Consider the following 22,863-nt stretch of genomic DNA (forward strand, 5'->3'; position numbering starts at 1 on the left):
GAGGAGGAGGAGGAGGCGGCGGCTACAGCAGCGTGGCGACGAGAGTGATGAGGACATGGACACAGAATTCTCTCAAACCGCGGGCCCCTGCACTTTGGAGATCCTGCTGGTAATGGGGCAGGTTCTAGCTATTGAACGCCGATTTTGGGCCCGGGAAACAAGCACAGACTGGTGGGACCGCATAGTTTTGCAGGTGTGGGACGATTCACAGTGGCTGCAAAACTTTCGCATGCGTAAGGGCACTTTCATGGAACTTTGTGACTTGCTTTCCCTTGCCCTAAAACACCATAATACCAAGATGAGAGCAGCCCTCACAGTTGAGAAGCGAGTGGCAATAACCCTCTGGAAGCTTGCAACGCCAGACAGCTACCGGTCAGTCGGGAATCAATTTGGAGTGGGAAAATCTACTGTGGGGGCTGCTGTGATGGAAGTAGCCAAAGCAATCATTAAGCTGCCGCTACGAAAGGTTGTGACTCTGGGAAACGTGCAGGTCATAGTGGATGGCTTTGCAGCAATGGGATTCCCTAACTGTGGGGGGGCGATAGATGGAACCAATACCCCTATCTTGGCACCGGAGCACCAGGGCACCCAGTACATAAACCGCAAGGGGTACTTTTCAATGGTGCTGCAAGCACTGGTGGATCACAAGGGACGTTTCACCAACATCCACGTGGGATGGCCAGGAAGGGTTCATGATGCTCGTGTCTTCAGGAACACTACTCTGTTTAAACGGCTGCAGCAAGGGAATTACTTCCCAGACCAGAAAATAACAGTTGGGGATGTTGAAATGCCTGTAGTTATCCTGGGGAACCGAGCCTACCCCTTGATGCCATGGCTCATGAAGCCATACACAGGCAGCCTGGACAGTGGTCAGGAGCTGTTCAACTACAGGCTGAGCAAGTGCAGGATGGTGGTAGAATGTGCATCTGACCGTTTAAAGGCGCGCTGGCGCACATTACTGACTCACTCAGACCTCAGCCAAACCAATGTTCCCTTTGTGGAGCACACAGCAAGCAGCAATAATAATCTCTGTGAGAGTAAGGGGGAGACCTTTATGGCGGGGTGGGAGGCTGAGGCAAATCACCTGGCCGCTGATTACGTGCAGCCAGACACCAGGACGATTAAAAGAGCACACCAGGAAGCGGTATGCATCAGAGAAGCTTTGAAAACGAGTTGCATCACGGGCCAGGGTATGGTGTAACTCTTGTGTTTGTTTCCCCTTGATGAACTCCCCCCCCCCTTGATTGACTCATTCCCTGTAAGCAACCCACCCTCCCCCTTCGGTTACAGCTTGCTTAAGGAAATAAAGTCACTATCGTTTAAAAATCATGTATTCTTTATTAAAAAGTCATTATAAAAAGAGAGAGAGAACTGACAAGGTATCCCGGGTGTAGTTTGGGAAGAGGATAGGAGGGAAGGAAAAGGCTACTAAGAACATTTCAATGTAATGACAGCCTTTTGGTTGGGCTATCCACGGGGGTGGAGTGGGCGGGTGCACGAAGCCTTCCCCCACGTGTTCTTACACGTCTGGGTGAGGAAGATATGGAACATGGTGAGTGGTGAGGGTGGTTAAACAGGGGCTGCAGCGGCACTCTGTGACCCCACTGCTCTTCCTGAAGCTCCACCAGATGTCGGAGGATGTCAGTTTGATCACGCAGCAGCCCCAGCGTTGCATCCCGCCACTGCTGATCTTCCTGCCTACACCTCTGATCTTCCTGGCACCACCTCTCATCTCGAGCGTCCCTCCTGTCCTCACGTTCACTGGCATCTTTCCTGTAACTTGATACCGCATCCCTTCACTCATTCAGATGAGCTCTTTCATTGTGGGTCGCTTCCATGATTTCTGAGAACATTTCGTCTCGCGTCTTCTTTTTCCTCCGCCTTATCTGAGATAGCCTTCGGGATGGAATAGAGAGGCTTGAAAAATGTGCAGCTGCATGAGAGAGGGAAAAAAGGGAGAAGTATTTAAAAAGATACATTTTACAGAACAATGGTTATACAGTGAACAACACTATTCACCTTACATAGCACATGTGATTTCACTACAAGGTTGCATTTTGCATCTTAATATTGAGTGCCTGCGGCTCTGGTGTTACAGATCTCACAGACGCAGGCCCAGGCAGCAGAATTCAGCTTGCATGCGGCCATGGTAAGCCATTGTCTTTTGGCTTCTGCAGCATTCATATACACAATACCCTCCTTTCCCAAAAACCAAGCAAATCCCATTCAGTGATGCTTCTTTCCTGTTAACTTGCAGCAGCAGGAGCCAGCCCCCCCCTCCAATTCTGTGGGATGATCGCTTTACCCCTCCCCCCACCACGTGGCTGGTATCAGGGAAGATCCCTGATAGCCAAACGCGAAAAAGCTCAGCGCTATTTCCCTCCCCCTGCTTGGCTACATGCAAGGAAGGATTTCTTTTAAGCAACAGGCAAACAGCCCAGTAGGAATGGCCATCTCTGTCCCCTTACTTAAATTCCTGAATTTCAACCAGGTTACCATGAACGATATCACTCTCCTGAGGATAATACAGCAAGATAAAGAACGGATGTTTCTTGAATGCCAGCAATCACTGGGACCATACGCAGCTATGCTTTGTCATGCAATGATACCCGATTACTTGCTACATGCATGGCATGGTAAAGTGTCCTACCAAGGTGGACGGAATAAGGCTGCCTTGCCCAGAAACCTTCTGCAAAGGCTTTTGGAGTACCTCCAGGAGCTCTTCATGGAGATGTCCCTGGAGGATTTCCGCTTCATCCCCAGACACGTTAACAAACTTTTCCAGTAACTTTACTGGCCACGAATGCATCCCAAGCCCTCATGGCAAATCAATCATTAAAAAACGCTTGCTTTTAAACCATGTTTTATATTTACAAAGGTACACTCACCAGAGGTCGCTTCCATGGCTTCACTGTCTGGGCTAGTGGCTTGGGAGGGCTGGGAGGGAAATTCCGTCTGGATCACAAAAAGCTCCTGGCTATTGGGGCTAATGGAGTGCTGTGTGTGCTCTGCAAGGTCATCCTCCTCTTCCTCCTCCTCCTCCTCATCTTCCCCCTCCGCAGAATCCTCAGCCATGGTTGAGATTACAACCCCCACCTCAGAATCCACAGACAAGGGTGGGGTAGTGGTGGCGCAGCCCCCTAGAATTGCATGCAGCTCAGTGTAGAAGCGGCATGTTTTTGGCCCTGACTCGGACCTTCTGTTTGCTGCTTTGATTTTCTGGTAGGCTTGTCTGAGCTCCTTCACTTTCACTCTGCACTGCACTGAGTCCCTGGTGTGGCCTTTTTCCATCATGGCCTTGGAAATTTTTTCAAATGTTTTTTCATTTTGTCTTTTGGAACGGAGTTCTGTTAGCACTGAATCCTCTCCCCATATAGCGATCAGATCCGGTACCTCCCGTGCAGTCCATGCTGGAGCTCTTTTTTGATTCTCAGGAGACTGCATTGCTACCTGTGCTGATGAGCTCTGCATGGTCACCTGTGCTGATCAGAGCTCCACGCTGGCCAAACAGGAAATGAAATTCAAAAATTTACGAGGCTTTTCCTGTCTACCTGGCCAGTGCATCCGAGTTCAGATTGCTGTCCAGAGCGGTCACAGTGGTGCACTGTGGGATACCACCCGGAGGCCAATACTGTCGATTTGCGGCCACACTAACCCTAATCCAATATGGTAATACCGATTTTAGCACTACTCCTCTCGGGGAGGAGTACAGAAACTGATTTAAAGAGCCCTTTATATCACTATAAAGGGCCTCATAGTGTGGACGGGTGCGGCGTTAAATCGGTTTAACGCTGCTAAAATCGGTTTAAATGCGTAGTGTAGACCAGGCCTCCCCCACCACCGCCACCACTTCCTACAGGACCTGCATTTTCTCTGGGAGTTTCCCGTTCACATACTGTCCCTACTTGTGTAACAAGACTAGACCAGATCAGCAGCTTGCTGTGGTGTGGTAGGTTACAACTGGAGTTGCTGGCTGCCTGCTGTTTAGCTGTGGCTGTGTATTTGTGTGCAGTTGTTTTCAAGAGAGACTTGTATTGAGCCATCTGGCCTTGAGTCTACCCAGAGCTAGTTTTCAGCGTACTCAGGAAGCCATCTAGAAATCAGTGATGGTTTCCAACAGTGTTTTGGGTTCAGTTTGGTGTTGGCTAGACTGTCCATGTAGTTTCGGACCTCCTGTTGGCATTAGGATACTTTTCTGTGCAGTAAGGTGTGGGTAGCTCCTAGTGGATGCATGAGTTGTGGGGCTGAGTGCAGCTGTGCAAACAGCAGGTGCCTGCTTCATGACAGTTTTCATGACAAGCACATTTGTTTCCCAAGGTTTCCAAGCCATATTTTCTTTTCCCACAGCTCGATGTCGCCATTGACGGAGCTGACGAAGTGGACTCTGACCTCAGCCTTATCAAAGGTGGTGGGTAAGCAGTGCTTTGTATCTGCTTACCGGCTGCAATGCTGCAGCCAGGCTTAAACAAATAGATTAAACTACTTGTGTTGTTAGAAATGTTTGTGTTATGATAGTATAGAGAGGGCTAAATTGAAATCGGGGCCCCACTGTGTGTAGTGCTGTCTAAAAACTTAGTAAGAGACAATCCCTGACCCAAAGACTTTATAATCCAGTATCCAAAAGGGAGTAAGGGGTGAGAGTAGGAGCAACATCGCCATCTAGTGATACAAGCCGTGATTGCTTTGGGGCATGGCTAAAGTTCGTGGGGACTTCTTAATCCTTTCACGCAGATCAGTCAGGAGCAGATTTGTGTTCTTGGGATTCTATGTGAATTCAGTTCTTTGAAGGGTGTCACACTGACAACCCTGGGTATCCGCACAGCAGGTATAGTAATATTGGCCCGTCCGTCACTGTGCCTCACCCTGGGCCTGACTGGACCACCTGTAGAGGTTGAAAGAGAGCAGTCTTCATGTCCTGGATTTCTGTGCTAAGTCCCCTTTGGGCAGAGACATTGCTTGTTAGTATGCTTGGCTGATTGCCATCTCCCCAGTGACCATGGCTATCGGTCTGGTACCTTTCACAAGCACTAATTTACATTAGGTTTCTAAGAAGTGGGAGGGGGTGAAACAACCTCCAGAATGAGTGGGGAGAATGTGAGGGATACTGTCATCCTTTGGGTCCACCCAAGCATAACAAGGCCAGTTTAATGTGTTTACTTAATTTTCTTCACAGAGGGTGCTTGACACAGGAAAAGATAGTTGCAGGCTATGCAAAATGCTTCATTGTTGTTGCCGACTACAGGTAAAATATGTACTGTACTTCATTCCCACAAGGTAGAGACAGAGGGTCAAATTCAGCCATAGCTAAATATGTGAGTTCGTTCACTGAGTGAGCGCATTATTTTGCTTCCAGCGCTGTCAGTGAACGCTTGGCCCTGCATGTCAATGGGAGCAGGACCAGGCCTAAGTAAGCCCAGCTCTACTGACACCTCATGAATTGAATTTGACTTTTTTTTAATTTGCAAAACCCCAGAGTTCCCAAATTGCAAAATGTGCTCGCTTCAGAATTTTTCTGTATCCATGTCTTTGGGAGTGAGTGCACCCAGCTGCCTGGCCAAGGCCGGCTTTAGGCCGATTCGACCGATTCCGGGGAATTGGGCCCCGCGCCTAAGAGGGCCCCGCACCTTAGGCACCTTTTTAATTTTTTTTTTTTAACTTACACCGGTCCCCGGCTGCAGTCTGCTCTGGGGTCTTCCATGGTCCCGCTCCTTTGAGTGAAGCGCCGGCGGGAGCGCGGCGCGGCCCCACTCTCCCAGCTAGAGCTCCAGCCGGGGCGGCGGGGCTTGCCGCGCTCCGGCTGGGGCTCCAGCCAGGGTCGCGGGGCAGCGGGGCTTGCTGCGCTCCGGCCGGGGCTCCAGCCAGGGTCACGGAGCGGCGGGGCTTGCTGCGCTCTGGCTGGGAGAGCGGGGCGTCGGGGCTTTGCCGCTCTCCGGCCGGGAGAGCGAGGCCGCGGGGCTTGCCACGCTCCAGCCAGAGTGCGGCAAGACTGGCGGCTCCGGCTGAAGCGCGGCAAGCCCCGCGACCCCGGCTGGAGCTCCGGCCAGAGCGTGGCAAACCCCGCGACCCCTGCTGGAGCTCTGGGCCCTTTAAATAGCCCCCAGAGCCCTGGGGCAGTGAGGGGTTCCGGGGGCTATTTAAAGGGCCCGGGGCTCCAGCTGCCTTTGCCACCCCGGTCCTTTAAACAGCCACCGGAGCCCTGCCTCCCCCATGCATTCCCCAGCGCTCCCGCGGCTATTTAAAAGGTCCGGGGCGGGGTAGAAGGAGGTTTGGGGGCTACTTAAAGGGCTGAGGTTCCAGCTGCCTCTGCTGCACCCCCTGACCTGCTGACACCAGTCTGGCCCCCCCTGCCTGCAGCCAGCTCTGCACCCCGTACCCACAGCCAGCCCCTGCCAAACCCCTTGTTCTGTCTCCAGCCAACCCCTGCCACACACCCCTGCAGCCCTGCCCAAAGCCAGTCAGCCCCACACACACTGCTGCCCACACCAGCCCTGCACACCGTGCCCAGCCCGCACCCTCTGCCCTGTTTCCAGTCAACCCCTGCTGCACCCCACTGCTTGAAGCCAGCCAGTTCCACACTCCGCTATCTACAGACCTGCAAACCCCTGCTGCACCCCCCTGCGGCCCTGCCTGAAGCCAGCCCGCCCCACACCCCTTGCCCTGCCTGCAGCCAGACCCTACCTCCAGTCAGCCCCTGCCCTGCCTCCAGCCAGCCCCATGTCCACTGCTGCCCTGCAGTTTCCGGGGCAGTAACCTTGCACACCTGCTTCAATGAGGGGGGCAGGGAGCAGCTGGGACCAACACATGTACACACCCCCAGGGAGTGGCGGGGACCCACACATGTGAAATGGCGGTCATTAATAGCCAATCAACAGCATATATGATGCAATGTATATAATATATAATTTTATTATTCATATAGTTATGGAAAGTAAATAATACGTGAAAGAAATGAAAGGCTTTTTTTTCCAATTTTTTTTTTTTAAGTCGTCCCTGCCAGGGCCCCACCGAAAATGTTCAGATTGGGCCCCGCACTTCCTAAAGCCGGCCCTGTGCCTGGCCATCTTTCCAGCTTGGCTGGGCATCGTCATCTGCTCTTGGGCTAACTTCCCCCTCTGCTTACATCTGTAGGATAATAGAAAATTAGCCTGCAGTCTTTCTGCACAAGTGTCTGGGTGGTAATTGGATGAAATCCTGTGGCCTGTGCTATACAGCAGGTCAAGCTAGATGATCCTATGTGGCCTTAAGATCTATGAATCTGTCTCAAAAAAGGCTTAAGGAGGATTTGAATGGAGCTCTAGGCTTTCTGCTGCTCCTCTGAATTTCCCTTTAAAGGACTTGGATGTTATGCTCTTTTGGGCTTTATATGTGAGTGTATTATTATTTATTGTATTGTGTATTGTTATGTAATGTATCATTATTATTTTATTATATTTTAGGTGCTGTAATATTAATATTAATCCTGTTTAAAACCAATTTCCTGTAGAAAAAATTCTAAGAACCTTGGGGACCAATGGAAGAAAGGAATCCCCATTGAAGTCATCCCAATGGCTTATGTCCCAGTGATCAGAGCAGTGACCAGGAAGTTTGGAGGCGTTGCTGAGCTGAGGATGGCTGTTCGGAAAGCGGTCAGTATGATCAAAGGTCTCTGAAGAAGGCTGCTCCCCCCCACATGAGTGTGCGTGGCGTATGGCAAAACAGAGAAATGTGACGGATAATGTGTGTGCGAATATATAGTTTGTGCTTTTGAATATTTATAAAAGAACAAAAACCTCTTGGCTTAAATTTTCAAAAGTGGCTAGTGACTTTGGGCATCTACTTGCGGAGCATCCCCTTCTGAAACTCCGGCCTTTTTTACAGTGTCTCAAGTGAGATAGCAAAACACAGTGTATGCTCCATACATTTCTGGAATATATTGGGGGCAAAATTTTGTTTCAGAAAGTGGCGTAAGTGGGCCCAGCCATTTTAGACTTGATTCTGACTAATGGAGGAATGAGTTGTGAATCTGAAGGTTCCAGGCCAGTTGGATGAAAGTGATCTTGAAGTGATAGATTTCAAGATTCTAAGGAAAGAAAGGAGTGAGAGCAGCAGAATAAGGACATTTGACTTCAAAAAAGCAGACCTGAACTAACTTAGAGAACAGGTAGGGTGTGTGTGTCGGAGCTTTAGCTCCCCGGGCGGGTGACTTAAGGCTTCAGTCTCTCCGTGGGTGCACCAGGGCTCCTGTGGGCTCGAAAATATTTACCAGCTCTGCTCTGGATGTCTCCAGCTGAATTTAAGCCTTGATCTGTGCCAAACTCCTAGGGTCTACCATTGACTCAACTGTGCAACTCTGGGAATATCGCCTATCTTTTTCGGTCCTCTCTTTCTTCATTTGTAAAATACTTGCCTACTTAACAGGTGCTTTATGAGTATTAGTGGGTGAGGATTAAAAGAGCAATATAGTGTTTAATATCATGTATTGTTTCCCATTTTACGTGATCGGTTCATCAGTATTTGGTGCCTTGCAGGCTTGTTTCCATTAGGATGAGAAATTCTGAGATGAGTCAGGTCTGTTCCTGAAGTCATCTTGTTTGTGGACATTTCTTGTAAATAAAGTCCTGTTGCCCTGAACGCAGCAACAGGTGGTGTCCTTCAGAATGGCCAAGTCAGCTGCTCCAAAGAGCTCTGTGCCCAAGAAGATCTGTCCCTCGTCTTCCTCTGAGGATCGCACTTCTCCGGCAAACCAATACGCTAGCACCCATGTTTGCAAACAGGGCAACCCCTCCACAAGGATTAGCCCTGATGTGTCATGAGGTCTAGTGCAGCAGCCCCTCGCTGTTTTTACTATGTGAAGGGACTTGTTTGCTCTTTCTGTAGAGCCTGAGAAAGTACTGGGCATGTCTGTTGGCCTTAATAAAGGGATTATCCTTGGCTCCAAGACTCCTCTTATGGTCACCATTAGTATCTTTTGGTATAAGTATTATTATTAGTGGTTGTGTTTTGCATTGAAGCTGTTCTTACAGCCTAGGACAGACTCTTTTAGGGTACTGACTCTATGAAAAGCATCCCCTTATCATGCTTAAATTGGTTAATTAAGGGCTGTCTCTTCCAGCCTCTGTGTAGAATATGACTAAACACTGTGTAATAGCGTTTTATCCTTGCACTGCTGAAGCCAGTAGGAATTTTGCCATTGACAACACTGGGAGTAGGTTCATCTCACAAGTACATATGTTTTTAGTCCCACATTCACCAAGGTGTCTAGGTGCTTTCCATAGTCCACAGCCCCACATGCTTTGATGTAAAGTGTATAGCTGTGTGTGTGTTTTTTGTTGTTGTCGTCCTCCCCACCTGGTGCAAAACAATGAGTGGGACAGTGACAGTTGAATAACAGCGATTTTCTTTATTTTAAATGTTCTGTTTGAAACATTTATTTCTAATGGGAAACTGTGAGGGTAGCCAACTTTGTGCCTGAGTGTTTAAAAAAAAAAAGTTTTTTGCAAGGTAGTTAACAGCACATCTTTTTGCCTAGGGTCCCGTGGTGACAGACAATGGGAATTTCATATTGGACTGGAAGTTTGACAAGGTCCACAAGTGGAACGAAGTAAACACAGCTATAAAAATGATACCAGGTAATCTCTCAGATTAAAAAATTACTGAGTTCTGGTCTACACTGGAAATAAGGCGTCAGTTGTTAACAGTGTGAGTAATAAACCATTGGAACAATGTATCAAGGGTCGTGGTGGACTCTCCATCGCTGACAATTTAGAAATGAAGATCGGGTGTTTATTTTCTTTTTTATTTTCTTTTTTTAAAGATCTGTTCTAGGAATTACTTAGGGGAAGTTCTTTGGCCAGTGTAATGCAGGAGGTCAGTCAAGATGATCACAATGTTCCCTTCTGGCCTTAGAATCTATGAGTCCATGAAGCTATACTGGTATAACTCTTTTGGTTAGGGGTGGTATATTTTGCTTCCTGAATTGGAATACGTTATCATGGCATAAGAGTGCTTATCCTAGTGTAAAACTGTGTACACCCTGAATGGGTTTTTGTCACTTTAACTATCCCAATATAATTAAAACAGCAAAACTTTCTAGTCCAGATGAGTCCTAAAATCCTAATTCAGTGAGATACATAAACTCTTGTCTAATATTAAACGTGGAAATACCACGGTGCTACTCACATGCTTAAAGGTAGCAAATGCTTGAGTATCTGGAGTGATCAGATGTCAGTTACATTGGTGTCCATTGATCCCAATGACTTTACAGCGCTGTAACTTCTTTAGGAGAACTAGATCCTAATCTTTTTTGAATGCTCTTTGTGCTGCTTCAGGTAGGAGCTCCTCATCGCAACGTTGATGGACTCTTGGGATGGGATTTTTCAAAAGCATCGAAGCCCCATTGAGAGTTGGCGTGACTTGTGCCCCTACAAGGGCCTTTCTGCACGCATGCAGTAGGGCTCTGACTTCACCAGGGTAGTTCCAGTGGTCCAGTCCCCCTAGGGCGGAAGCAGTTTATACCAGTGTAAAGGTACTTGTACCAGCATAGCTATTCCCATGCAGAAGGGGAATAAGCTGTGCCAGTATAACAGTATCCATGCTGGGGGCTGCACTGGTACAACTATTGGTAAAAGAATCTCATCCCAACAGACACAGTTAGACAGATACAACATCTGTGTAGACCCACTCACTTTTAGGTGCTTTTAAAGAAAATCTCACCCTTATTATGTATAAAGCTTTACAGTGGCCATGAAGTCACAAGTTGGGCTGTGATTTGTAGGGTACGTCTGCACAGAAGCTGGGGAGTGCGATTGTCAGCTCTGGTAGACATACACACGACTAGTTTGCTAAACATGGTACTGTAGCCGTGGCAGTATGGGCTAGCCGCCAGGGTACGATCCCGACTAAGATCATAGGTGCACACTCGAGCGTCTCATCTGAGTCACCGCCTGTGCTGGCGCAGCACAGTCCTTCTCTTAGGGCACTAGCTTGATCAAAGCTAGCCCATGTACATCCGCGTGAGCTGGGAATTCCACTTCCCATCTGCAGTGCAGACACAGCCATAGAGCTTCAGGCAGTGATCTAATTTTAGAAAGAGAATTTTATTTTAACTGTTGTATAACTCAGAAAGGGGTTGGTCAGGTGACCTTTTGTTGGTCAAAAAAAATAAAACCAAAAACTTGTACATTTCAACTCCTACTAAGAAGCTCTACTGCTTTTACCCTGACTTAAATTACACTTACAGGCGAGTCTCATCTTACGCTGGGGTTACGTTCTGCTGTCAGCGTGTAAAGCGAAAAACGCGTATCGTCAAAATTACATTGAGTGTAATGGGCAGAATCGCCCGCACTACAGGAACAGTATTTAAATTGTTCTCTTTTTTTTGTTTTTGCCGATCGCGCAAAGCTGAATTCATGCCTGTTAAATGCACGTAAAATGAGACTCGCCTGTATTTAAAAAAAAAAAGTGATATCTGTATTTATGAGATCATCCACCAGGTGGCAGCATTGTTTCATTCATCTCTTCAGAACAAAATTTGTCTGGGATGGTATACAAGTAATTTAAACTCAATTCTGTAGCTCTACTCGTTATGTGTGGCATACTTGTGAGGAAACGTGCTGTGCAGAGATGCTCACCCTCCCGAATTTTCCATAATTTTCCAGATTTTACATGTAATTACGAAATTCATAATTCGGACTTAAATCACCTATTTTGCAAGTGCACACGTATTTTGTGTGTGTGTGTGTGTGTGTGTATGCGTGTGCATACTGGTCACTCATCACCACTGAGGTCCGACGAGCATAGTGAATAGTCTTGGGGTGCTCTTGACCACCACCCTGTGGTGCATACAGCGACTGCGCCGTGAGGGTCTGATAGGCGAGTCATTTTGAATGGGTTGGGGCGCTGCTGGGTTCACTGCCCAAGCCACAGACTGTGTGTTGTGCTCCAGTTGCCCCAGGTGGCCCCTGCTGGACAATGCTAATGCGCGCTGAGTAACGAGAGCACTCCAGCAGAGTGTGCCTGGGGCAGTTAGTGTGTAACACAGCCTGTGGCTTGGGCAGTGAATCCAGCAGTGCCTCAAGCCCCACTGACAATCACTGTGGCTTGTCTCCTGTCACACCATCACTGCACAGTCTGGGGGAGAGGAGAATCCAGAGGGGCAGGAGGAGGCACCAGAGGAAGAGCGCAGGAATGTGACAGAGGAGGGAGAAGAGGAGGAAGATCATCTTGGGAAGACGGTTCAGGCCCAGAACTGGCCAGGGTAATTAAGAGCCCTAAGCAGCATAGGATGGCGGCTTTCCTAAGGCCAGTCTGCCCCATCTCCCTCTTTGGGGGTTGGATCAAGGGTGCAAACAGGGGTGGTGCAAGGCACCCAGGCCTCTCCCTTGGCCATAGACAGGGGATGTAGGAGGAGAGCCTGTTTACTCTCACATGTGCAGAAGTGCATCTAAAATGCAGCCCAAGCAGTTACGGTGCTGCCCCCAAACATCTGTCTGTATTTGGCTTCACACCTTTGGCATTTACTGATGATCTGAGCAGCTTCCCTGATTCTTTTTCATAAACATCCCTAAAAGTCTCAGAGCAAGGCTGGCAGCACTGTGCAGGAGTACGCACGACCGAGCATCAGGTTTGCAAAAAACGGCCCAAAAAACGGATTAAAACCTCTCCGCAAAGATTATATTTTACTTAAAAGAAAATACTAGGTATGCTTGGGTATAATTCTTCATCCTATGGGTGTTTTCTCCGGGTTAAACAGTGTCCCCAGTCCTGGAGTGTGTTGTGCATGGGCCAGTGCAACAGTCTGCTTGCTGGCCGTGTATTGCAGCCTTGGGGCCTTACACAGGAAGTGTGTGGTCATGCAATGGGGTGTTATGGAAGAGGTGTGAGATGACTCAGATCCTAATTGATGTTTGCTTTTGAAACCATTAATGGCAACAAAATCCTGGTGTGTTGCATTTCTTAATCCTTTTTCATGTCAAAGCAAAATTAAACTAGTGTACAAATTATGGGATCACTTCCACAGGCCACTCAATGGAGCCCACTCTAGAGGAAGGTGTGTCAGCTGTTTAACAGCACCCAGCAAAGCTGTGTACGGCAATGCGAGGCAGGAGATGAAGAGGGTGCTACAGGGGAATTTTTACTGGCATTTGATCACGGTGTCAGTGTTAACACTTCTTCAGCCATAAAAAGTGCATCTGACTTTCAGTGCTACAAGTGAACATGACTGTTCAGAGACCTGTTAAATACACACCATTCATTTTCATACTGTTGGGATGAGCGCAGCAGTGTCTTTCGGGAAAAGGAGTCTGGAGGCCTGTTGTAACACGTCCAACTTTCACTATTTCGCTGCATAATGCAACTGGTTGCCAGGGTGGCTTCTTTCTGATACTTTTCCATAGATACTTAATGCCAGAAGAGACCGTTAAATCATCTAGTCTGATTTCTTGCATGCCACAGGCCAGAGAATTTCATCTAGTTCCTCCTGTATTGCACCCAGTAACTTGCCTTTTAAATCAAGGAGGGGGAAATTTAATCTTGCTCATATAGTTTAAACCCAGTGTACCACTCTGCACAATTTTCTCTATTGTGATCTCATCCCTAAAGCGCTGATTCAGCAGGGTACTTAGCATGGCTCTAACTTTAAGCATACGAGCAGTCCTGTTGCCGTCAGTGAGTTTACTCATGCTAAAAGTGAGGCTGGTGCTTATGTACTTTGCTGACTCAGGACTTATGGATCTACGTACATCAGAGGTGACGGTGGTGAGAATCCTTGGTTGCTGTTGGTGGGCTCAGTAGCAGTTCTGTTGGGGGTGGGGGTGGTGTGTCTCTGTAAAGGGGCCAGTCACCGGTTTATTTTTCATACTCTGAACCATTATAAATTATTTGATCTCACGCCTCCCAAGAGTCGCTCACCTTGTTGAGGCAGCCTTGTGGGAAAAACTCCAGACTTCCCTCCCCAGAAGTAATTGGCTCTGGGGCATAAGAACAGCTATACTGGGTCAGACCAAAGGTCCATCTAGACCAGTATCCTGTCTTCCCACAATGGCCAATGCCAGGTGCCCCAGAGGGAATGAACAGAACAGGTGTAATCATCAAGTGGTCAATTCTCTGTCTCCCATTCCCAGCTTCTGGCAAACGGAGGCTAGGGACACCATCCCTACCCATCCTGGCTAATAGCCGTTGATGGACTTATCCTCCATGAATTTATCTAGTTCTTTTTTTGAACCCTCTTACAGTCTTGGCCTGCACAACGTCCTCTGGCAAAGAGTTCCACAGGCTGACTACGTGTTGTCTGAAGAAATACTTCATTTTGTTTGTTTTTAAACCTGCTGCCTATTAATTTCATTTGGTGGCCCCTAGCTCTTGTGTTATGAGTAGAAGTAAAAAACACTTCCTTATTTACTTTCTCCACATGATTTTATAGACCTCTATCATATCCCCCCTTAGTCGTCTCTTTTCCAAACTGAAAAGTGCCAATCTTACTAATCTCTCCTCATGTGGAAACTGTTACATACCCCTAATCATTTTTGTTGCCCTTTTCTTAACCTTTTCCAATTCCAGTATATTCCAGGTGAGTTTGGCCATTTGCCACTCCATAGATTGTGTCAGGCCCAGGCTAGCATTGGATTATGAAAGCATCAGGGGTCACTTGCTAGTGCAGAAATCTACTTCTGCTGTGAGACCTGGAGCAGAAAGCAATGATGAAACCCAGCCCCTCTTTAGGGTTTGCAGGAATCACAGCCAGAGGGACTAATCCTTCGTCTCCGAGTGATAGGCCAGTCTTCTTGCTAATCTGGTTCCTAGCCCAGCTTTACGTGAAGGAGCTCCACATTGTGACATCTGACCCACCCCAGCAGTCTGCCCAAACCATTGCAGCTTAAATAGCCTCCCTCTGCTGCATGGACTTTGTGTGGTGTCCTTCCCCCACATCCTGGCCTCCTAGAATACCTCCATTAGCTTCTCCCTTTCTGCTCCTTCAGTGCCCTGCACTACTCTGCCACCTTATATTTCTGTTCTCTCCCCACCTCACTTCCCTTTGTAGTCTTGTCTCACTCTCACCTTCTTGCCTCTTCCAGTGTTCCCCTGCTCATAGAACTCCCTGGCAAAACAGGGGAGCCACCTCCTTAAAGCTAAGCCATAGGCAGATCTGACGCCCTCCTTAGTGAAAAGCCCTTCCCTGCTCCGCCAGCCTCCCCTTTTCATCCAGGGCACTGGAATCGTTCTGTTCTAATCCTGCAAGGTGCAGGGCACTCTCAGTTCCCGCTGCCAGGGAATCTCACAGGATTGGATTTTGGATGATAAAGCACCAGGTGGCAGGGGCAGTGTCAGCGCAGTCAGCATCTGGAAGTGAATTATACTCTGTATTTGCTCCCTGTAACTTGCTGTACATGGATCATCTATATTGTTTTATTCAGTTAAAAATACAGGGTGAAATCCTGCGCCCATTGATGTCCAGGGCAAAACTCTCATTGGCTCCAGCGGGGATAGGATTACACCCAGTGACTTGATGTTCATCATTCCACTGCATCTGAATATGTTTTTCTGCACTGGCTCCCAGCAGTCAGTTGATATCAGCCTTGAGCCCCAGGCGGCGATGCTAGTAAAACTAATCTAAATAAACTGGTGAAAGTTGCCCTGTGTCACTGTCTATCTAGAGTTCCACAGCAGAGACCTGTTGGTTTCGCATGCAGCTAGTGAAAATCTTGTGCCATTTGTCTCTGTTGTGACAGTGATTCCTTTATTTTCTGTTGTGAAACATGCCCTGCTGCAAAAAGGCTGCTCGCTCGTAAGGTGGAAGAGGAAAAGAAACGGCCATCAAGACGTGCATTCTAATCCATAGCTCCCACTGATAGTACTCCTGCAACGCTTGTCCTCCCTTCCCTTCTATATCTCACTCCTGCTGTTACGTATAAGCTTGATGTGTGTTTGTGCAATGTTTGCTTCAGGGCATGGTGCTTACTGACTGCTGTCGCACTACTTGCTTAGCCCTCCCATCCTTCTGAGGGCCACAGAGCTGGATTCCTGCACCAATACAGAGACCCACTGGCTTTAGCGAGACTCTCCGTGGGTGCAGATGTCCTTTTGCACTGAGCTGGTTGCAAAGTCAGGGCCTTAGCAAGCACTTCACTCTGTTCTGTTCATACCCATAAGAACGATAATTCCAGATCAGCTCAATGGTCTATCTCAGTGGCTCTCAAACTTTTGTACTGGTGACCCCCTTCACATAGCAAGCCTCTGAGTGTGACTCCCCCTTATAAATTGAAAAAACTTTTAAATATATTTAACACCATTATAAATGCAGGAGGCAAAGCGAGGTTTGGGATGGAGGCTGACAGCTCACGACCCCCAGTGTAATAACCTCGTGACCCCCTCAGGGGTCCTGACCCCCAGTTTGAGAACCCCTGGTCGATCTAGTCCAGTCCCCCCCAACTGGCCAGTACTGCTGCTCCACATGGATTGTGCAAGAAATCCTGTAATGGGGAATTCTGGGATAATCTGCCAATAAGGAAACTTTTTCTTAACCCTTTCTTCCCCTGAACAAATTCTAGGTTGGCTTGTGTTCAGAAGCATAAATGTCATAAGCTTCTCAGTACAGAGACTGATTTTGTAAAGCCATACTGGACTTTGAGGCCCAGGTCCTCAAGTGTATTTAGATGCCTAAGTCCCATTGAAATCCATTGGCGTTAGATGCCTAAATACCTTCTGAGCTTCTGGCCTGGATGCCTGAACAGTGAATAATAATACAATCCCTAATTCTAGAGGTTTAGAGCAGCCGGGGTAAGCCTGGCAGATAGTTTGAGCCCTAACCTGTGTGTGAATGTTCTATTCCCAGGCGTGGTGGAGACAGGTCTCTTTATCAACATGGCCGACGTGGTTTACTTTGGCATGGAAGATGGTTCTGTCAGCGCCCGTGAGAAACTGGCCCTCTGACACAGTCTAGCCATACGACGCTTCCTGCCTTTCAAACAGCTGTCATAATGGTGCCAACCTGACACGTTGCCTTAACGAGCGGCCAGCTCAGTCACAGAGGTCGGGGCAGAAGGCCTGTCGGGATCTGCTGACGTGCTACTGAATGTCTTTTTTTAAAACTATATTCTTTATTTTTTATTGTTCAGGAACGCTTGTCAGTTTTTAAAAAAAAGTCACTTGAACAGAAGTTGCTTTTAACATTTTTATTTTTTTTAATAAAAAGCATTTACCAAAAAGGACTTATCTTACAGATCTTGAACCCGCTGGCTGCTCTGACCGCGTCTTGTTGTGGGGAGAAAGATAATCACAATGTATTGTTTTTATTTAGTTTGCTGGGAGGAAAAATTTAAAGATGCAGCATGTAAAACTAGGGCATATCCAGTTGGGACCTGCTGTTGCCTTACTGGAACCTTTCGGTTCTGTATTTTCTCCCGTTCAGTTTTTTTACATCATGGTTTTTAATGGTACAGAATGCCTAGTTATTCTGCATGGGTAAAATTTACCCCCTGTGCAGAGAGTTAAGACAGAAGTGTTTTATAGGCTTTTTCTGCACAGGAGTGAATTTCATCCATTGGGCCAACCGCTGCTGTTAAACCAGTGTCAATCTGCAGTAACTCCCATCAAGATTTATTCCAATCAGTTAAGTTACTCCAGATTGATATCCTTGTAAACACGAGCAGAACTGGGTCCTTGATCAAGTTTACAGAAGTGTATTTGAGAAGCTTTCAACAATGTCTAGTACCTTAGTGGCAAATCATTCAGTTAGGAATGAAGACAATTTATCGCACATCATAGTTGGGTTCATTCATAGGAGGATAGAGCAGAAAGCAAAGGAATATTGAGTCTTCCTGCCTGGACGGGATACAAATGTAGCAAGAGGACAAGGCAATCATCTGATGTATCCTATTCCACCTATAGGTGCTTTGCATGTTACAGTGTCAAAAACGTGAGTCATCACTTTGTATGTTACGGGCACTGAAATAAAGAGCTGTAATGCCAGGCTTTTGACTGTTCTGATTCTCTTTTACAATGAAATATTTAATATCTGATGGGACAAAACCTCAGTTAGTGTAAATCGCCTTCACTAGAGCTATGACTATTTCCACACACCGAGAATCTGCACCCATTTCTGTAGCTTAAGGCCTTACGTGGGACTTAAATGGGGCTTAGGCTTTGTGCCGGCTCTCTGTACAAGGGTGAATTTCACCTACACTGAATGCACCAGTTCACATTTGATTTCCTCTTTGATCTTATCAAAATATTTTTTTTGCCCGTCTGAACAACATCTGTTAAACTGCAGCACTTGCATGCAAATTCTATGCAACTGAGTGAGAATTTGCATCTGTGTCTAAAAACAGCACGTGTGAGTAAGATGTTGTTCCCTTCTTGCAAACACAGGTTATTTTGGTTATCTGAAACCTCCTCCTCCCTGCAGACATGTCCTGTCAGTTCTAAAACTGCCCCATAGTTTTATACCAAGAGGACCAGCAATAGAGCATTTCCAATGAAGTGATTATAATGGAACATTGTGGTGAGAAACCGTTTGTAAGATATGTCACTGCAGCCTAGATTAGGAACATGGAGCCCAGAGAGAAGTTGTTTCAGACTGACAAAGTGAAATTTTCAGACTCTTCCTCCCTTTTTTTTTCTATGACATCATAGTAGAATGAACAGTAAAGCAAAACTAATTTAATTCCTACACAGGATCCTGGCTTGTTTCACATTGTGCTTTCCAAAAAGAGGTCTTTTGGGGGGCAGGGAGGGAAAATTTTTGTTTTCTGCATACTTTGATTTCCCTAAAATAAATGGCCACGTCACCAAAATAACCTAAATCATTGGGCCCTTGTATTTCACTGTGAGCTTGATCGATGAGTCCAGTGAGAGGATGCAGTAGCAGGCAACCTGTGCTTGTTCACCCTCGCATTTATAATATCTGGATGTTTTCTTTTTCTGTGTGTGCGGGGAGGGGAGGGGAGCAGGTGGTGGAAGCCAGTGTAATAACACTTTATTATGATTATATAGCACATTACAACTGAGGATGTCATTATGGTGCATGTTTAAGGTCCCTATTTTCACTCTTAGGTGGCTAAAGTCAGGCACCTAAGCCCATGTTTGGGCATCTAAATACAAGTGGCCTAATTTTCAAAGGCATAAAAATCACAGTGTTCTTTGTGTTGTGCCCCTCTGAAAATATAGACAACTTATTTTGGTGCTTGGATCTGGAATTAAGTGCTTAACTCTAGGTACCTGCTTTGAAAATGCTGGCTTTCGAATTCTTACTCCTGTGAGAGAAGTCAGACCTGTTCTAGACATGAGGAAACTGAGCACAGATTAAGTTGACTTGCCCTACATCTCATCCAATTAACTGACACAGCTAGGAGTAGAACAGAGCATAAAAAACATGATTCTTAGCCTGCAGATCTAACCAGTTAATCCGTTGCCTGTGTAACAACACTTTGCAGGGATGTTTTGCCAGAAAGAGAAAACATGCACTAAAAGCTGTGAAAACTGGTCCTCGGCCTGACCCAGTGTGCATGGTTATTGTCTGGGTGTGGAGTAAGACACGATACTGCGTATCTCATTACCAGCAGGCCCTGCTCCATCAAGGAGACAATGTTACAGACTTAACTCAGACTCTCCTAGCTTTTGTCAGGTACTTGGCTATATTCAGTGTATCTTTTTGTGTTTACCGTCCCTGTGCTGTAGTAATGGAGTTTGTTTTAGTTTACACAATTGGACACTTTCTGCAGATGGAGCTGAAAACGCAAAGCCACCTATCCCCAGACTGTGTGAGACACAACAAGGGATTTGGCAGAGCAGTTGTTCCACCAAGTCCAGTAAACAGCACCTGACACTTCATGGATTTAAAACATCAGTGATACTTCAGACCTCCGCTGTTTCCATCCCATGCATCCGGGCCTCTGACTTGCCAGGCACTGAGCACCATCAGCTTTCATTGAAAAGTCCCCATAAATACATGATATTTAAACACATGCCTAACTTCCATTACATGATTCTGCCCAGTGCCTTCCATGAGACTTGTCATGTGCTGGAAATCAGGTGCAGTCTCCAGTATCCTGCTGAACGGGGGCTGGTATGAGTGGGTGTTGAGGGCACACAGTAGCTTGTAGGGTTGAAGTTCTTGAGTACTTGCATAATGCTTTCCATGGCAGTGGAAAAATCTCCCTGGCTCCCAAAGCAATCCTTTGACACCCTAAAATGTTGAGACTCAATTGTCCCTATCAGTGTATGCATAATGATATGTGCTCACTGACCAGGCAGCTGCTGTTAAAATTATCAAGCCCTTTTTAAAATTGGACTCTGACCCCTTGTAGTAATGGAATCTACAGGCCCAGCCTCACAGGATCTGACGGACTTCCTTTTTATGTAATAGCTTATAACTGCTGGCTGTTTATCTTTTGAGTGAGCATCCCTGGTTCTTGTATAATGGGAGAAAGCTAGAAACATTGTTCATTTTTCCACCTGAGGGACTGGCAGAAGGCAGTGGCTTGAAATGGGAGAAGAAAGCAAAGAATTTACTAATGGCCCAAACCAGGGAACAGCAAGTGGAACATTAACTAGGAAGAATTCCTCCTCAAAAAGTCCAACAGCACTAGCCAAAGCATTCCAGAACTCTTTAAACCATACACTGCTGAGTAGGGGATAGACAAAGGGAAACAGGGAGCTGCCTCCCTTCCCATTCTCCTAAGGCTAGAAGGTCTCTAGATCAGGCCATTATACCAGAGGAAATTCAAAGTACGATACGAGTCTCTAGAAAATTTTCTGGAGAGGAGGTTTTCTAGCCAAGTTCTAGAAGCCCTTTGAAGAAGGGCTGATCTGATAGGTAGCTTGTGAGCCAGGGGAGTCTGCAGAGCCAGAAAGCAGTGCCTTTAGCCCAGGCCCAAGTCAAAGCATGCCAAATTCTGCTCTCATTAACCTTTGTGTAAATTCAGAGCAACTCCACAGATTTCAGTAGAGACTCTGGTTTTGAACCAGTGTAACCAAGATCAGAATTTGTTTCCATGCATCCATTAGCAGCTCCCTTTTAACTGTTGCCTGTTTTTGCATAGGCCAGCAGGGGGTGCTCCAAAATAGCATAACTTGGTCACTAGAGTCTGCACATGCAGCCCCCACCAGATCATAATCTGTGAGTTCATGGGTTGATTCTTCATGGCAGACCCCTTGCTGCAATGGTGTTGCTGGGCCACCCTGAAAGGGCTTCTCTTCCGTTACTGACCTCATCCTGCTTCTCAACTTCATACGTGTCTAAGGGGAAGGAGGGAAAAGCAGCTGTGAGTCCAACACGTGTATGTTGTTACTGAAAAGCAACGTGTATGTGAAATCAAAACTGGCAGCTGCAAAGAATCTGTTCTTTATATTTCCTTCTCCATAGTAGTGACTAAGTTGTTAGCTCCAATTCAGAGTGATTCAGATTTTATTGCATCAGAAAGGATACAATTTTGCCATGTTTTAGAGAAAGGTGGATTAACTACGTTGATCCAAGTGAAGCCAGCAAAGATAAACAGGCTCCAACTCTTTATATGAGTATTTATAACCCATTGTAACGTCAGTCCCAAATTACTATGGCGAATGCTCTGATTGCAGGATACACCTTTCGGAGGCATTGCTTTCTACAGCAAAACACATCATAGCTACACTTCAAGTAGGATCATATACTACAAATATTTCTATTTTCCATTATCTCAGTAGATTTTATCCATAATTCACCAAGTGCCAGCCACCCCAATAGTCTTCTCTCAGTGGTTTTGAGACTTGATTTCACTTCTCTGAATTATTATCCTTGGTTCTTGGTGTTTAACATCTGATCATAACAGCCTGGCCAGCTTGGGTTACAATACTTGCCATTGTCTTTCTCTAGAAGGGAACTCTTCAAAACACTTTCAGAAATGGTGCTTCCATTTCTGTTCCATTATCCCCCATTACAGCATGAGGGTAATTCCCTGAACGCATTCTTAGAAGGATGGTGTTCTGAAGAATTGGAAGGAAAAGCCCCGCTAAATAGTGGAGTAGAGTGTTCTGGGTTTTTTGTTTGGTTTTTTAGTATGTAGGGTTTTCTAATATGGTGCACAGAGTGCAGCCTTCAGAATGTTATAGTTCATTAGGTTCCTGTCACCCGACATTTACCACAGTGAGCAATGATCATCCGCCGCCTGCACATAAACTCCTGGGTAGCTTTATTTTTAAAAAAATCCCATATGCCCATAACATAATGGGTAATTCAGGTGATTAACACTGAATTGCAGATTAGGTTTATGCCAAAATAAAGTCAAACATTTCAAGAAAGGTCAATAATTGCACTGAAATGAACAAGCAGAAACAATAAAATAAAATCTCTCTCTTAGCCCAATAAAATAAAGTCAGGAAATTACTTTCAATAAAATAAATGAAAACGTCATTAATAAGCCAAATGTTAGCATTAATCAATTAAATTAAGTAAAGTAAAATAAATAATTCCTCAAGCTCCTATTCTAAAATGTGTGTGTATATCTATATTTTACCATAGCATTCATATTCTTTTCATTAGCACTCATTTTATGATCTGATAGCATTTCTGAGAAACTTGGCATAAAAAGGGATGAAAGTAACTAAACAGCAGAGGTGATCCATAACTTGTATGTTAGGTAATTTAGTGTAATCAAAATAATCAGAAGAAAATCAGCACAACTTACTTACATAGTGAAAAAAAATCTTGACTAGAGGAATCAGCTGGAATGAGAATTATGCCTTGAAAACTCAGGCTCTGATTCAACTCCTATTGTCCTCAGTGAAAGCCTTTCCATGGACTTTAATGGGAGTGGAATCAGGCCCATGTGGATGGTCAAATTGTGCTCTCAGTAACCATCTGTATAAATCTGGAGGCATAATGGACTCCAGGGGGAGTAGGGGATGAATTTACGA

At 46.2% G+C, this 22,863-nt stretch overlaps 1 protein-coding gene across 1 annotated transcript in view; it reads left to right on the forward strand.

The window, feature by feature from the left end:
• The window catches only part of RPIA (ribose 5-phosphate isomerase A), a 33,627-nt gene extending 15,682 nt beyond the window's left edge, over positions 1-17,945 (forward strand). The window contains exons 5-9 of the mRNA XM_050943451.1: positions 4,348-4,412; positions 5,174-5,242; positions 7,484-7,625; positions 9,509-9,608; positions 16,808-17,945. Of these exons, the coding sequence (XP_050799408.1) occupies positions 4,348-4,412; positions 5,174-5,242; positions 7,484-7,625; positions 9,509-9,608; positions 16,808-16,905 (474 nt within the window). The 3' untranslated portion in view covers positions 16,906-17,945. The remainder of the gene's footprint in view (positions 1-4,347; positions 4,413-5,173; positions 5,243-7,483; positions 7,626-9,508; positions 9,609-16,807) is intronic.
• Positions 17,946-22,863: the final 4,918 nt, after the last annotated feature.

This window comes from Gopherus flavomarginatus, chromosome 3 (assembly GCF_025201925.1).
Source record: "Gopherus flavomarginatus isolate rGopFla2 chromosome 3, rGopFla2.mat.asm, whole genome shotgun sequence".
NCBI classification, from domain to species: domain Eukaryota; kingdom Metazoa; phylum Chordata; order Testudines; family Testudinidae; genus Gopherus; species Gopherus flavomarginatus.